The sequence below is a fragment of the Chlorocebus sabaeus genome, chromosome 14 (genome assembly GCF_047675955.1).
Source record: "Chlorocebus sabaeus isolate Y175 chromosome 14, mChlSab1.0.hap1, whole genome shotgun sequence".
Taxonomy (NCBI): Eukaryota; Metazoa; Chordata; class Mammalia; order Primates; family Cercopithecidae; genus Chlorocebus; species Chlorocebus sabaeus.
The window spans coordinates 19,614,603-19,626,905 of record NC_132917.1 but is presented as its reverse complement, the minus strand read 5'-3'; the positions used below and the strand labels follow the sequence as shown (position 1 = coordinate 19,626,905).

General features: G+C 33.8%; 1 protein-coding gene across 6 annotated transcripts in view; it reads left to right on the top strand.

Moving 5' to 3' along the window:
- Positions 1-12,303, top strand: part of WDR35 (WD repeat domain 35) — a 67,523-nt gene that overhangs the window by 43,910 nt on the left and 11,310 nt on the right. For all 6 annotated transcript variants that reach the window (XR_012095224.1, XM_073022797.1, XM_073022796.1 and 3 more), the window contains 6 exons: positions 3,228-3,308; positions 6,648-6,784; positions 7,102-7,305; positions 8,677-8,823; positions 9,469-9,601; positions 11,530-11,640. Coding sequence is in view for 5 of the 6 variants with exons in the window: in XM_073022797.1 (XP_072878898.1) it covers positions 3,228-3,308; positions 6,648-6,784; positions 7,102-7,305; positions 8,677-8,823; positions 9,469-9,601; positions 11,530-11,640 (813 nt within the window). In the remaining variant the exon portion in view is untranslated. The remainder of the gene's footprint in view (positions 1-3,227; positions 3,309-6,647; positions 6,785-7,101; positions 7,306-8,676; positions 8,824-9,468; positions 9,602-11,529; positions 11,641-12,303) is intronic.

The window sequence follows — 12,303 nt, the reverse complement described above, 5'->3', positions numbered from 1 at the left end:
CAGGTAATAGTAGAATATATTTTTATCCTTTTGAGTGTTGTTAAGAATTCTAAATCTATACATTTATTTAAGCTGTAAGTCTTCAGATTGAGAGAAAAAGATGCCATCTGTGTGCAAAGTTTTAATTCACTGATAAAGTACATTTTCTTTGAGAATTAGGAGATGAATATTTAATGTTGACTCAATTCCCTGCTTGATCATTTTCATCTCCAGTGACCCTCTGAAGGTACTGATTGTGCTCTTTTGTTCTTTTTCTTGGCTCTTCCTTCTCATTGGCACTACAATTTCATATTCACGTTTCTTTCATATCTCATAATTTCATCAGACTCTCATTTTTGTACATTTGCTTCTTTTTCAAACAAGGTGCTCCCAAACTTTTGAATATATGCTTTTATATATACATATTTATTTAGAAATTATTTACATGACCTACCATATTAATATATTATGAATCATGCTCCAAAATAGAAATTTTAAAAGAATGAGAAAAATAAATCTTACTGGATGATATAACTTTATTTTTATAAGTCATGCTAATTGCTATGGTTCATGCTAATGTTACATTAGCTAGTATGTCAGCATAATGCAGATTTTAGAGCAAGGTTTTGTTAACTTAGTGGATAAAAGTCTCACATTTCAAATAGTCTACTTGATAACTTTGACCTTTTAGCTGACTTTTGGTCAGAACTGATAGGATTGTCATTGTTTTCATGTTGTAATATGACTGACACAAGGATCTGTACTAGGAGTAAGAGAGGTGTCAGTTCTACCTTTCCTTATTGGCTTGTGCTTGCATTATTAATATTACTTTTAATTTACAAATTCTTTGCAAGAAGCTTTTTAAGCCGCTTGTCCAGTTTGTGAGGGTTAGCTAAAATTAGGTAATGTAATTCCTAAATTCACTTAGGTATATGCAAACCTCAGTATGTCACAATACACTAAAATTGTAGGACAAATAAGGGTACTTCAGGATACTCATTATGTGGCACATATTATGAGGCCTTCTGATTTGTGTGCTGAATAAAGGTACCAATATTTCTTGGTGTAGTATAGATTATTAAAGCTTTGGAAACTTTTTTAATAAAAAGAAATATCTTGTGTACTGCTTAGGTGAGACCCTGCTGGTCTGAAACTTCGTATTTAAATGAAGTGTGTGAATAGTTAGCTAATGAATTTTGGAAACTAAAGAAAATTGGTTAATTTCAGCAGAAGTTGAATTTTTAAAATCTGAATTACATAAATGTGTGTATTTACTTATGCATTAATAATCAGATTATTTTTGAAACTCTTAGTTTTTTATTTCTCTCTCTCCATCTTTCTCCCTTTCTCTTTGGTAATATTTTTTTTTTCATAGATCAACTTTCGTGAGTTTATCTTTTGATTATCTTGTTTTGTTGCACTGTCTAGCCAAAAATAAAAAAAATTTCTAATGATAAACATGTTTATACAAATATATTTGATTTACATATAGTATCAAAATAATCGAGGTATACAAAAGGCCCCTATGCCTTATAAGAAATATCTTATTATATATGCTTCCTTTTTAAATTAAATTTTGTTCTGATTCTTTGTTTTTTGCTCTTAAAGCATATTATTTACCTTTATGTAATACAACCCTTTTTTAAGGTAATAAAGGGTTTTTATGAAATTTTCTTATGTAACTTGAATATTTTATTCAACAATTTGTAATTTTTAAAAGAAAAACAACTTTTTTGGCTGGGCGCAGTGGCTCAAGCCTGTAATCCCAGCACTTTGGGAGGCCGAGACGGGCGGATCACGAGGTCAGGAGATCGAGACCATCCTGGCTAAACCGATGAAACCCTGTCTTTACTAAAATAATACAAGAAACTAGCTGGGCGAGGTGGCGGGTGCCTGTAGTCCCAGCTACTTGGGAGGCTGAGGCAGGAGAATGGTGTGAACCCAGGAGACGGAGCTTGCAGTGAGCCGAGATCCGGCCACTGCACTCCAGCCTGGGCAACAGAGTGAGACTCCGTCTCAAAAAAAAAAAAAAAGTTTTTTTATTTTAATTTTTTTAAAGATGGTGTTTCACTGTGTTGGCCAAGCTGATCTCAAACTCTAGGCCAGAAATGATCCTCTTGTCTCAGCCTTCCAAAGTGCTGGGATTAAAGGCATGAGCCATCAGGCCTGGTCTGAAAAACATTTAAAAACCCTCAAAACACTTATAGTATGCATACAAGAGCTTCATTCTTAAACATACTAAAGTCAAACTAAATACGATTCCGTTTTTACCTCTTGTTTTCATCTTTTTGGTGTCTTCTTTTTATTATAATTTCTGAATCATATGTGAAGGACCAACTTTCACAGTTATAAATTTGAAATGTTATTTCATTTGGATTTTGGTTACTTTCTACTTTATGAAATATATACATACACATAGTTTTAAAAATTGCAGTCTGATACTATTTCTATTACCAGACAACATTATTCTTTTTTTTTTTTACAGTATTCTTAGAGGTATTAAGTATATTGGCAGTTTATTTATTTTTGTCTATATAATATTGATACCTTTTTTTCTACTAAAGATCTAGGGTAGCTACTTTACTTTATAATATGCATATCCTATTCTTTACTTCAACAAGCCTGTATAACACTAAGATAAGAGGCAGACGTATAACAGTCTCATGCACTTACATATTGGCAAATAAGTCTTAAGAGTAGGAAATATATCAGGAATGCACTCTGGTTCATGTTACAGAGGAGAGACTGTTCAGTGTGGTGTGGGATTTCTTTGATAGATGGGCTTACATACAAATATAGCGTTTATCAGTTTTATGAAGAATTAACTTTAATATTGAATTGCATGAATTAGAATTTTCAAGCTAAGTAAGACTTTTTATTAATTGAGAAAATTGAACTGAGTATTACATGCTATTAGGGAATTAATATTAATTATATAAGGTGTGATCATAGTAATGTGGCCATGTAAGAGAAAATTCTTATGTTTTAAAGATATGTACGAAATAGTTAGGGGTAAAATATCATGATGTTCATAATTTACTGCATTTACTTTACAATACTTCAGCCAAGAAGTTAAATGAAGCATATTTACCATAATGTTAATTACTTAGGTTATGGGTATATAGGTTTTAATGACATTCTCTCTTCTGTTTACCTGAAACCTCTGATAATAAAATTTAAAAGCATGATTTTTTAGAAGAGAGGAAATTTTACATAATGAAACATAATATTTGTTTTTGTCTTTAAAGGAACCCATTCAGACCTCTGGATATATTTGTAATTTTGAGGATTTAGAAATTAAATCTGTTCTTTTGGATGAGATATTAAAGGTAATTCCTAAAAAGTTACATTTCTGTTGCTAACTTGACTGGGGATTATTTATTTCTGGACCAGGCAGTGTAGTATCCTGGTTAGCAGTGTGGACCCAGGAGTCAGATGTATCTCAGGCCCAGCCCTGCTCTCTTGTTGTTCAGCCTTTAGGTGGGTGCCCTCATCTTTTTGAGCTTCACCTTCCTTTCCTGTAAATGGTGATAAAAATGTATGAGTCTCAGTTATTGCCTTTATAAAATATGGATACTACTACTACTAATAGGATTGTCATTATTTAAGATAATGTGTGAAAAGCAATTAGCACAATGCTACGGCCAAGGGAGAGCTTAAAAAAAGAGAGTGCTAATTGCTGTTATTGTTTTTGTAGTAATAACGATGTACTGAAGAACTATTTAGGAGTTTAGCCTTTTTCTAGTTCTAAGATACTCGAGTAACTTTTTTTTAGAGATCTATCTTTCCATTTTTTCCAGGATTTGTAAAATAATTCTTGTTTTAAATTCAAGACATGATTTTGAACCCCTGCATTGGCCTTCATTGACCATCATTTGAGAATTTTTTTTCTCTAAGAATATACTGAGATAAGTTTTACCTTAATTTTAGTCAAAGCATTAACTTTTTCTATGTAATATATATAGTTTTTGAATTGAGATAGTAGATTTAAAATTTCCAGAAGTTAGTGCCAATTTGAAACAGGTTTTCATATTTGGGTTTGATATGTAAATTATGGCTCTTTTCTTGTGAACCAGTTTCATTTTTCTATATCATAACCACCATGCAGCAACAGGATGGGCCCCCACCCAAAATTTGGTTTGGATGTGAAGATTGATGATACCATAGAGACACCAAGAATGTATCTTCTTCCATAATGAGGTTTTTTAGGAGAGAGAAGGGCAGGCTTCCCAAGCTGTCTGAAATGTCTGGAAAGCACAGGGACAGGAGACTGGCTCGAGGGTGTTTTTGTTGTTGTTTTGTTGTTTAGTAGTTAGGGAGTGGGTCTGGGGTGAAGATTTTAATGGATAGGGACTTACGTGGTTTGAAACTCACTGGCGCCCCAAAGTAAGGAGCATCTGGACTTTCTCATTAGCTTGCCCCATATGAGGCAGAGGGGAAGAAGAAGGGGTGAGGTTTAAAAGCTGTCAGCAGCCAGCCATCAAAAATGGAGTCTGGGCTGTTATTACCTAGGATTATGTAACCTCCAGATTTGACTATTTGACTCTTCTCTATATGGATAGCACTTTTCTTGTCCTTGTTTAAGGTATATGACTTGTAAAACTAATGAACTTATTTCATTGCCTGTTTAACTTGAATACAGTACCACCAGATAATATTTTTTCCTTTTCCTCACATGTGAAGAAAGTTGTCTTTTTTTTTTTTTTTTTCCAGCAGGGTTTCTCTCTGTCACCCAGGCTGGAGTGCAGTGGTGCCATCATGGCTCACTGTAGCCTCTGCCTCCCCGGCTCAAGTGATCCTCCCACCTCAGCCTCATGAGTAGCTGGGGTCCCAGGCACAGGCCACCATGCTTGGCTAATTTTTTGTGTTTTTTTTTTTTTTTTTTTTGTAGAGATGGGGTTTCGCCATGTTGGCCAAGGCTGGTCTTGAACTCCTGGGTTCAAGTGAAACTCTCACTTTGCCCTCCCAAAATGTTAGGATTACAGGCGTGAGCCACCATGCCCAGCCAGAAGATGTTTCCTGCTTGTCTTCTTTCCCAAAAAGATTCAGGGAAAGAAGACCTTGTTTCTTTCTTTCTTTTTTCTTTTTTCCCAAATATGTGGTTTTTCCAGTGCCCTTTAAAAAAGCAGTCATAAATGGGTAGAGTCAAACTAAGGTGACTGAAATATTTTGTCTGTTTTTATATATTTAATGGTTTGATAGAGAGTGAGCTTCTTGAATCCCTAACCTCTAGCAAGCATCTGATATAGAGTTGGTTTTCAGAAAGTGTTGGTTAAATTGATTTTTAAAAATGAATACTTTATTGCTTAAAAAAATGGCACAGTTATGTAGAATTCAAGCAATACAGAAAAGTACTGAAAAAAGTTTAAAAAAACCGTAAATCCCACAACTCAGATATTTTAGTTATTACCATTAGATTAAACATCAGAACATCATTCCTTACAGCTGCACGTTATATATGGAAATATGGATTTGATAGATTTAGATGAATGAACAGAAGTAATTTTATAAAAATGGCATCATTGTACAATCTACTTTTTTAGTGTTAATTTAATTAGATAACCTGAAAGTGAATTTAAAGGAATTCTAGACTTTTTGATAGTATTTTTCCACTACAAACAATACCATTTTCCTGGGTTGAGAAGAAAAATTATGAAAAAACAGGAAGTTATTAGTCTAAATTATATTTTAATTTTTAATAGTATTGTCTTTCCACTCTAAAAGATAACATTCTTACATTTTCTTCTGTTTTTCCTTTTGTGGATATATTATTTTTACATGGTCAAGATTTAGAACATTTTAATTTTGTCTCATAATCCTAATTTCCAGTTGTTTAGTCTTAATATTTAAATGAATTCAAAGCTTTTTACTACATTTTCTCTGTACATAAGTTCTTAATTTTGATTAATCTTTTAGTTGGCTGGATTTCATCATTAGTAGTGTTTTTCAAGACAGGCTGATAAATTTCCAATTGCCTTAAGCTCTAGAATGCATGAAAATGCCTGTGGTGTTGTTGCTGTAATTGATGATTATATTGAATTTTGTGAAGTTTTTTAGATAAAGAAGGCTCTCAGTGGTAAAATGATTTACCCAAAGTTCATCTGTTCATCAATTCAGCAACTATTAAGAGCCAATAAGACACAGTTCTTGGCCTCAGGTAGAAGAGTTGAGGAGATGAATAAGTAATTCAGTTGCCGGAAAAGAGTTGGGGTGCTGTGATTCAGTCACGATGGTTTACCTGTTCAAAGTTCTGAAGCAGGAGAGTGTTAGATCAGTTCTGAGATAATGAATATTGAATATTGTAAATAGGACAGCTAGGCATTGTGCTGAATCTTTGAGATATGTTATCTTATTTAAGGTGAAAAACCAATCTGAGCAGAGGGAAACAGGGATGCGTAACTGTGAGGGACCCCTTCTGCCATTTTCCTCTGTCCCCTTTTCCTCATAGGCTACCTGATTACCTCAGGAGGGACTTCACTTGTAGGTTTTGGGTGTTTTTCAAATAACTCAAAAGACCCAAACATGAAGATTTCTCTTCCTTATTTTGCTCACAATACGATGCTGTTTTTTTTCTTGTTTTGTTTTGTTTTAGTTTTTAATATAAAAAAGAAACACATACTCTAACAGCAAGTATTTGAATTTTTTTTTGTTTCCATCTTTACTTTCAGGATCCAGAACATCCAAACAAGGATTACCTAATTAACTTTGAGATTCGGTCTCTGCGAGATAGCCGAGCACTGATTGAGAAGGTTGGAATTAAAGATGCATCTCAGTTCATAGAGGACAATCCACACCCCCGACTTTGGTATTTTAAAAAAGCAAACTCTCCCAAGATGTCAGGTGTAGGTTTTTAAAGTCTCAGCTGTGTCCCTCTGCTCCCCTACTATCCTCATGATGGGAACAAACTTCCATTCTTGCTCTTCTTTTTAAAATATAGAAATTCATTTTAGATTTGGAAGTCCTCAAAATAAGCAGAATATTATTTGAAAAATGTTTGCATGTGTTACTTTCCACCATGTTTCTCTAGAAACAATAGACATGATAATTGATAATTGTGATTCAAGACTAGTTTATCAGTAATTTGCAATATGCATTTATGTTTTTGTTTCTTTTAAAATAAAGGCGCCTACTGGCTGAAGCAGCTCTTCAGAAACTGGATCTATATACTGCAGAGCAAGCATTTGTGCGCTGCAAAGATTACCAAGGCATTAAGTTTGTGAAGCGCTTGGGCAAACTACTGAGTGAGTCAATGAAACAGGCTGAAGTTGTTGGCTACTTTGGCAGGTTTGAAGAGGCTGAAAGAACATATCTCGAGATGGACAGAAGGTAAATTATGAAGGTGCAGGCATCCCTGAGTACTCTGTCAGTTCATCATTGTATTTTTTACAAATGGGGACTATAAATAGATAAGGTGTGTCATACAGTTTCTTTCAGAAATTAATTTTATGTTTGGATTACAACCTAGATATTCTACATGCCCCTCATTTATTTGTGTTTCATAGTCTGGAGTCACTTTTCTTCTCTGTTTTTAAATTTAATAATGGCTGACTATGGGAAGTTTTTTTTTTTTTTGGTGGGAAAAAATGATAGAACAACAGAGACTGGGATCTTTCAGATTTATGACATAGCTCATTATTCCAGTTCTTTCTTTCTTTGTTTGTTTAGGTCATTATTTAATTTTTTGTTGTCAAGAGGCATAAAATAAAAATCAGAAGTAGTTAGGGAGTGAGATTAGTTCTTTATATTTCATTTTTGATTTATATAAAATAATGTATGAACTTCATAAATATTTCTTCTTTTGAATTAAAGAACTGTAAGGCCTGTCTCCCTCGCCAGGAATCAAACCCAGGCAGCTGCTATGAAAGCAGAGAATCTTAGCCACTGAACCTCAAGGTGGAGAGTCTGTCTGAACTTCATTTCAGCTGTTAACATTGTATCTCATTTTCACTAATGTTATTTATACTCCCAGGAGATCTCTAATACGGCTTAGGTTCTGAAAAGAAATATAAAACCACATGTGTTTACACCGTGTTTTGTTTTGAAATAAACCTGATCATGTCTAAGAAATTGCTGAAAAGAAATGATTATTATTTAAATCATTATTTTGCTAAATAAATTGAAAGTCCAGGAAGGTAAAGGCACAACATTGTTTTCTTTTCCCTAGTCTGGTATCTTAGACCATTTGGACTGCTATAACAAGATACCTGAGACTGGATAATTTATAAAGAATGGAAATATTTTTCTCACAGTTCTGGAGACTAGGAAGTCTAAGGTCAAGGCATCAACAGGTTTAGTGTCTGTTGAGGGCCATGTCTTACTTCCAAGATGGTGCTTTGAATGTTATGCCTTTACATAGTGGAAAGTGAAAAGGGCAAAAGGGGCAAATTCTCTGAAGAGTCTTTTATAAGGGTGTTAATCAATTCATAAGGGCAGACATAATGACTTCCCAAAAACCCCACCTCTTAATACTATCACAATGGAGATTAAGTTTTAACATGAATTTTGGAGGGGATGCACATTCAAACCATAACCTCCAGGTGCTCCTCATTTCCTCTTACCTAGTCAGGCTAAGTTTCTAAAATGTTTGACATTGTTCACTGCTGTGTAGTCTCAGCACCTAGAACTGTGCCTGACACATAGTAGGCTCTTGGTAAATATTTGTCAAATAGATGAATGAATGAATGCCTTTGTTTGTAGGGATCTTGCTATTGGCCTCCGGCTGAAATTAGGGGATTGGTTTAGAGTACTCCAGCTCCTGAAAACTGGATCTGGTGATGCAGATGACAGTCTCATGGAACAAGCCAACAATGCCATTGGAGACTACTTTGCTGATCGACAAAAGTGGTATGTAACTTACCTGGAGCTCCTCAAGCATTTGTGCAACACTTAGTAGCTGCCTGAGTACTTCTCTAGGAAGTAATCCTGGGGAAATGAAGATCATCTTCTTGAATTCTAAGATTCAGATACCTGTAGATTCATCTTGGAAAGGCAGAGATCCTGTGAAGTTGTGAGATGAGCACTACAAAAATTTGGAGTGTATAAACACAAAACTTGCACTTAGCTCCACGCAGTTTTCTCTTTGAGACTACTTTGATAGTAGTCAAAGAGATACTGTGAGTATATAATTCTACAATGTTTTATGATTTATTTTTGAACAAAGTTTAATAAATGTTTTTATTTGCTTTATTATATATTATTTTCAGAAATCATTGACTTTTGTTCTTTTCATTTTGATTAGTATGCTTATTTATGTCAGTGTTTGGGAGTAAAGCAGTGGTATTTCTTAAGAATAGCCAAGGAATGTTACAACTAGAATATGCTTTAGATTTTTTTCCCCATATATATGTTTGAAAGTTATTCTGGAGCTGAAGATAATGAACAGTAATACTAGCACTGGGAATTCTGATGAAGGAACATTTTGGTTGAAAGGGCTTATTTATCAGGAGATTCATATTAGTTCTAAAAGTTTTTCCTTTTTTCTTTCTGTAGGTTGAATGCTGTACAATATTATGTACAAGGGCAGAACCAGGAACGCTTAGCTGAATGTTACTATATGTTAGAGGATTATGAGGGATTAGAGAACCTTGCCGTTTCACTTCCAGAAAACCACAAGTTACTTCCAGTAGGTATTGCAAATTTTAGGTTTTGGAATTGTTAGGTTACTTTATAAAATTTTATGTTATAGTCAGGAAATATCTCCCACAATAAAGAAAATTAAAAATCTATAATTTTACAGTTTCTTAGACATGGAATGATGCTTTTAATTATAAAACAATATATAAATTATATAGAATGCTTGAAAATGGAGGGGGAAAGTCAGTCACATTCCTACTACTTTAACATTATCACAGTCTCGTGTTGTCAAGATTTATAAACTTGCTTTTTAAATGTTAGCTGAATACATGAAATATTTACAGATGAAATGATATGTTGCTAGGGATTTGCTTCAAAATAATCTGAAATTGTTTGAAATTTGCTGTAACTTAAGTTTAAAATGATTGCTCAACTTTTATTGTTATATTAACAATAAAGTATTTCAAGTTAAAAGAGAAATCGAAAGAGTTCTCTTGCTTTCGAATGTTCTTTTAGAGCCTCTTAATTAATTGTTGAATACTGTAAATAAGTTTGTATTTTATGTGTTTAATATGTAAATCACTGAGCTGTACAATACTTGTAGAGCTGGCGGCTCTCAACTGCAGAGTCTGAACGTATATCAGTTGTGAGTTCCACTTCAAAGATTTTGCCTATTAGCTAATAGATAAGTATAGAATTATGGCAATTCAGTTTTCCCTATTGTGAATTTGAGCAGTTATCTCTGTAATGGTATTTTCACTCCCCCTTATTTTCAATCCTATGGGTTTTCTTGAGTAGGAAAGAAACTGAAATTACTTAGAACCCTGGGGTATAGCGAAGAGTGTATCCTCCATTAGTGTTGTCTGTTAGATGTGTCTGATGACGCCAACAAACATTTTGCTGTAGGGTATCCAGAATAGTAATATTCCTGAGTAAATACTAAGTAATTATAACTATAATAATAATTAAATAACTAAAATAGTAAAGATTTTAGTATTATAAGTTTTAAATAGAGTTATAGAGGAATTTTTAATAATATGGGAAGGTATATTTAAGTAGGAAATACGGGATACAAAATTATGTATTGTATGATTGTGTACAACACAAACATATACATACATATTCATAGGACAAAGATGTTAAGAAATTACACCAGACTATTGAGAGAGGTTTCTTATAAATGATAAGATTATGAGTAATTTCACTTTTTCATGTTTTGTAATTTTTTTTTTACAATTAGAATATATTCCCTTATAATCAGAAAAATATAAGCATTGTTTTTAAAAAGATAGTTGGATATAAAATATATTTTCATACTTCTAAAAATATTGTAGAAGGGTTGGGGAGGGAAAACCTCTGGCTAATTAGATATTCTGAAAGAAAAAAAATGGTGTTCTGAAAATGGCCAGTGCAGCTGAACAAGATTTATTGTGGTGGTGGTGGTGGTGGTGGTAGTGGTGGTGGTTCTTCCTTGCTGCCACCACTTTCCAAGGGAGCTGTGTTTTGGGTCTAGCTTCCTGAATTGATTAATGGCAGACTTCTCTAGGACATTTCTTTACAGAGGTATTTGAGAACTCTATGGATGTGAGATTTCCCTTAAGTCTCTAGTTAATAATTAGCCCTGAGTATACCACCAATTGACATAAAGGTTTTTTCACGCAGTTGTGGGGGATTTGTTTTGGAGCTTGACATTTCTGTGTACTAGCTACTGAACTGAGAAAAGAAAGGAGTGCAGTGTCTTCAGGGCCTTGTTAAAAATCAGATCCACAGCCTGAGCCAGTGAAGCTCTGGTTTTATAGAAGTGAGGCCTTAGCATCCGTTCTCAATTGTACCCTCTGCCCTTGCGTCTGTTTACAAGAAAAATCTGTAACTACCAGTAAATTTAATACTCATACGTCCCTACGGAGTTTTGTTAAATTAAAATATAAGTAATTTCTTTGCTCTATGAAATCTGATAGTATTGTTTTGTTTGTACAGGAAATAGCACAAATGTTTGTCAGAGTTGGGATGTGTGAACAAGCAGTGACTGCATTTTTGAAATGTAATCAACCAAAGGCAGCGGTAGATACCTGCGTACATCTCAACCAAGTAGGAACTGAAACTTTCTGTCTGTGCAGCTTGTTGTCTTAGGAATTTTTAAGTCAAGCCAAATTAAAGTCACCCTAGTGATCTTTTAAAGATTATTGGCAATGTAAGGGTTGGAGAGCCTGACATGAAATTTATGAAAGGAGCCAGGCAGGTATTCTCTTAATTGAGGACCAAGAAAGTTACACTTACCTCTTAAAGTGCTACCGTGAGGGGTGACCCACTTATAGCCAGCTCAGTATGGGAGCATGAACAAACCCTGTGCTTTTAGTCTGGCAAGTTTTTGTCTGGAAGTAATTTCATAATTTTCTACATTTTATTAGGGTTGGGTTTTGTTTCCAAAGAAGGACCAGTTAATAGTCGGTCATTGCCTGAGGAAGGAATCGAGTTACTTTATCAATATTTATTTTGGCAAATCTGTTTTCCTTTTCCTTTATAGAAAACATAGATTTGATATTTTTAAGAGCTGAAATTAAACTAAAAGTACAGAGTTATTACAGAAACTATTGACAATCAATGTATTCTTTTAATATTTTTCTTAAAGTATTTTTAAAACCTCATTTGCTTTATAAAAATAATTTTTAAATGTCAAATCTGGTAGGATTTTTTCACAACTGAAATTGCATATTTTGTTTTACTATACAATGTAAACAAGTATATCTTTTT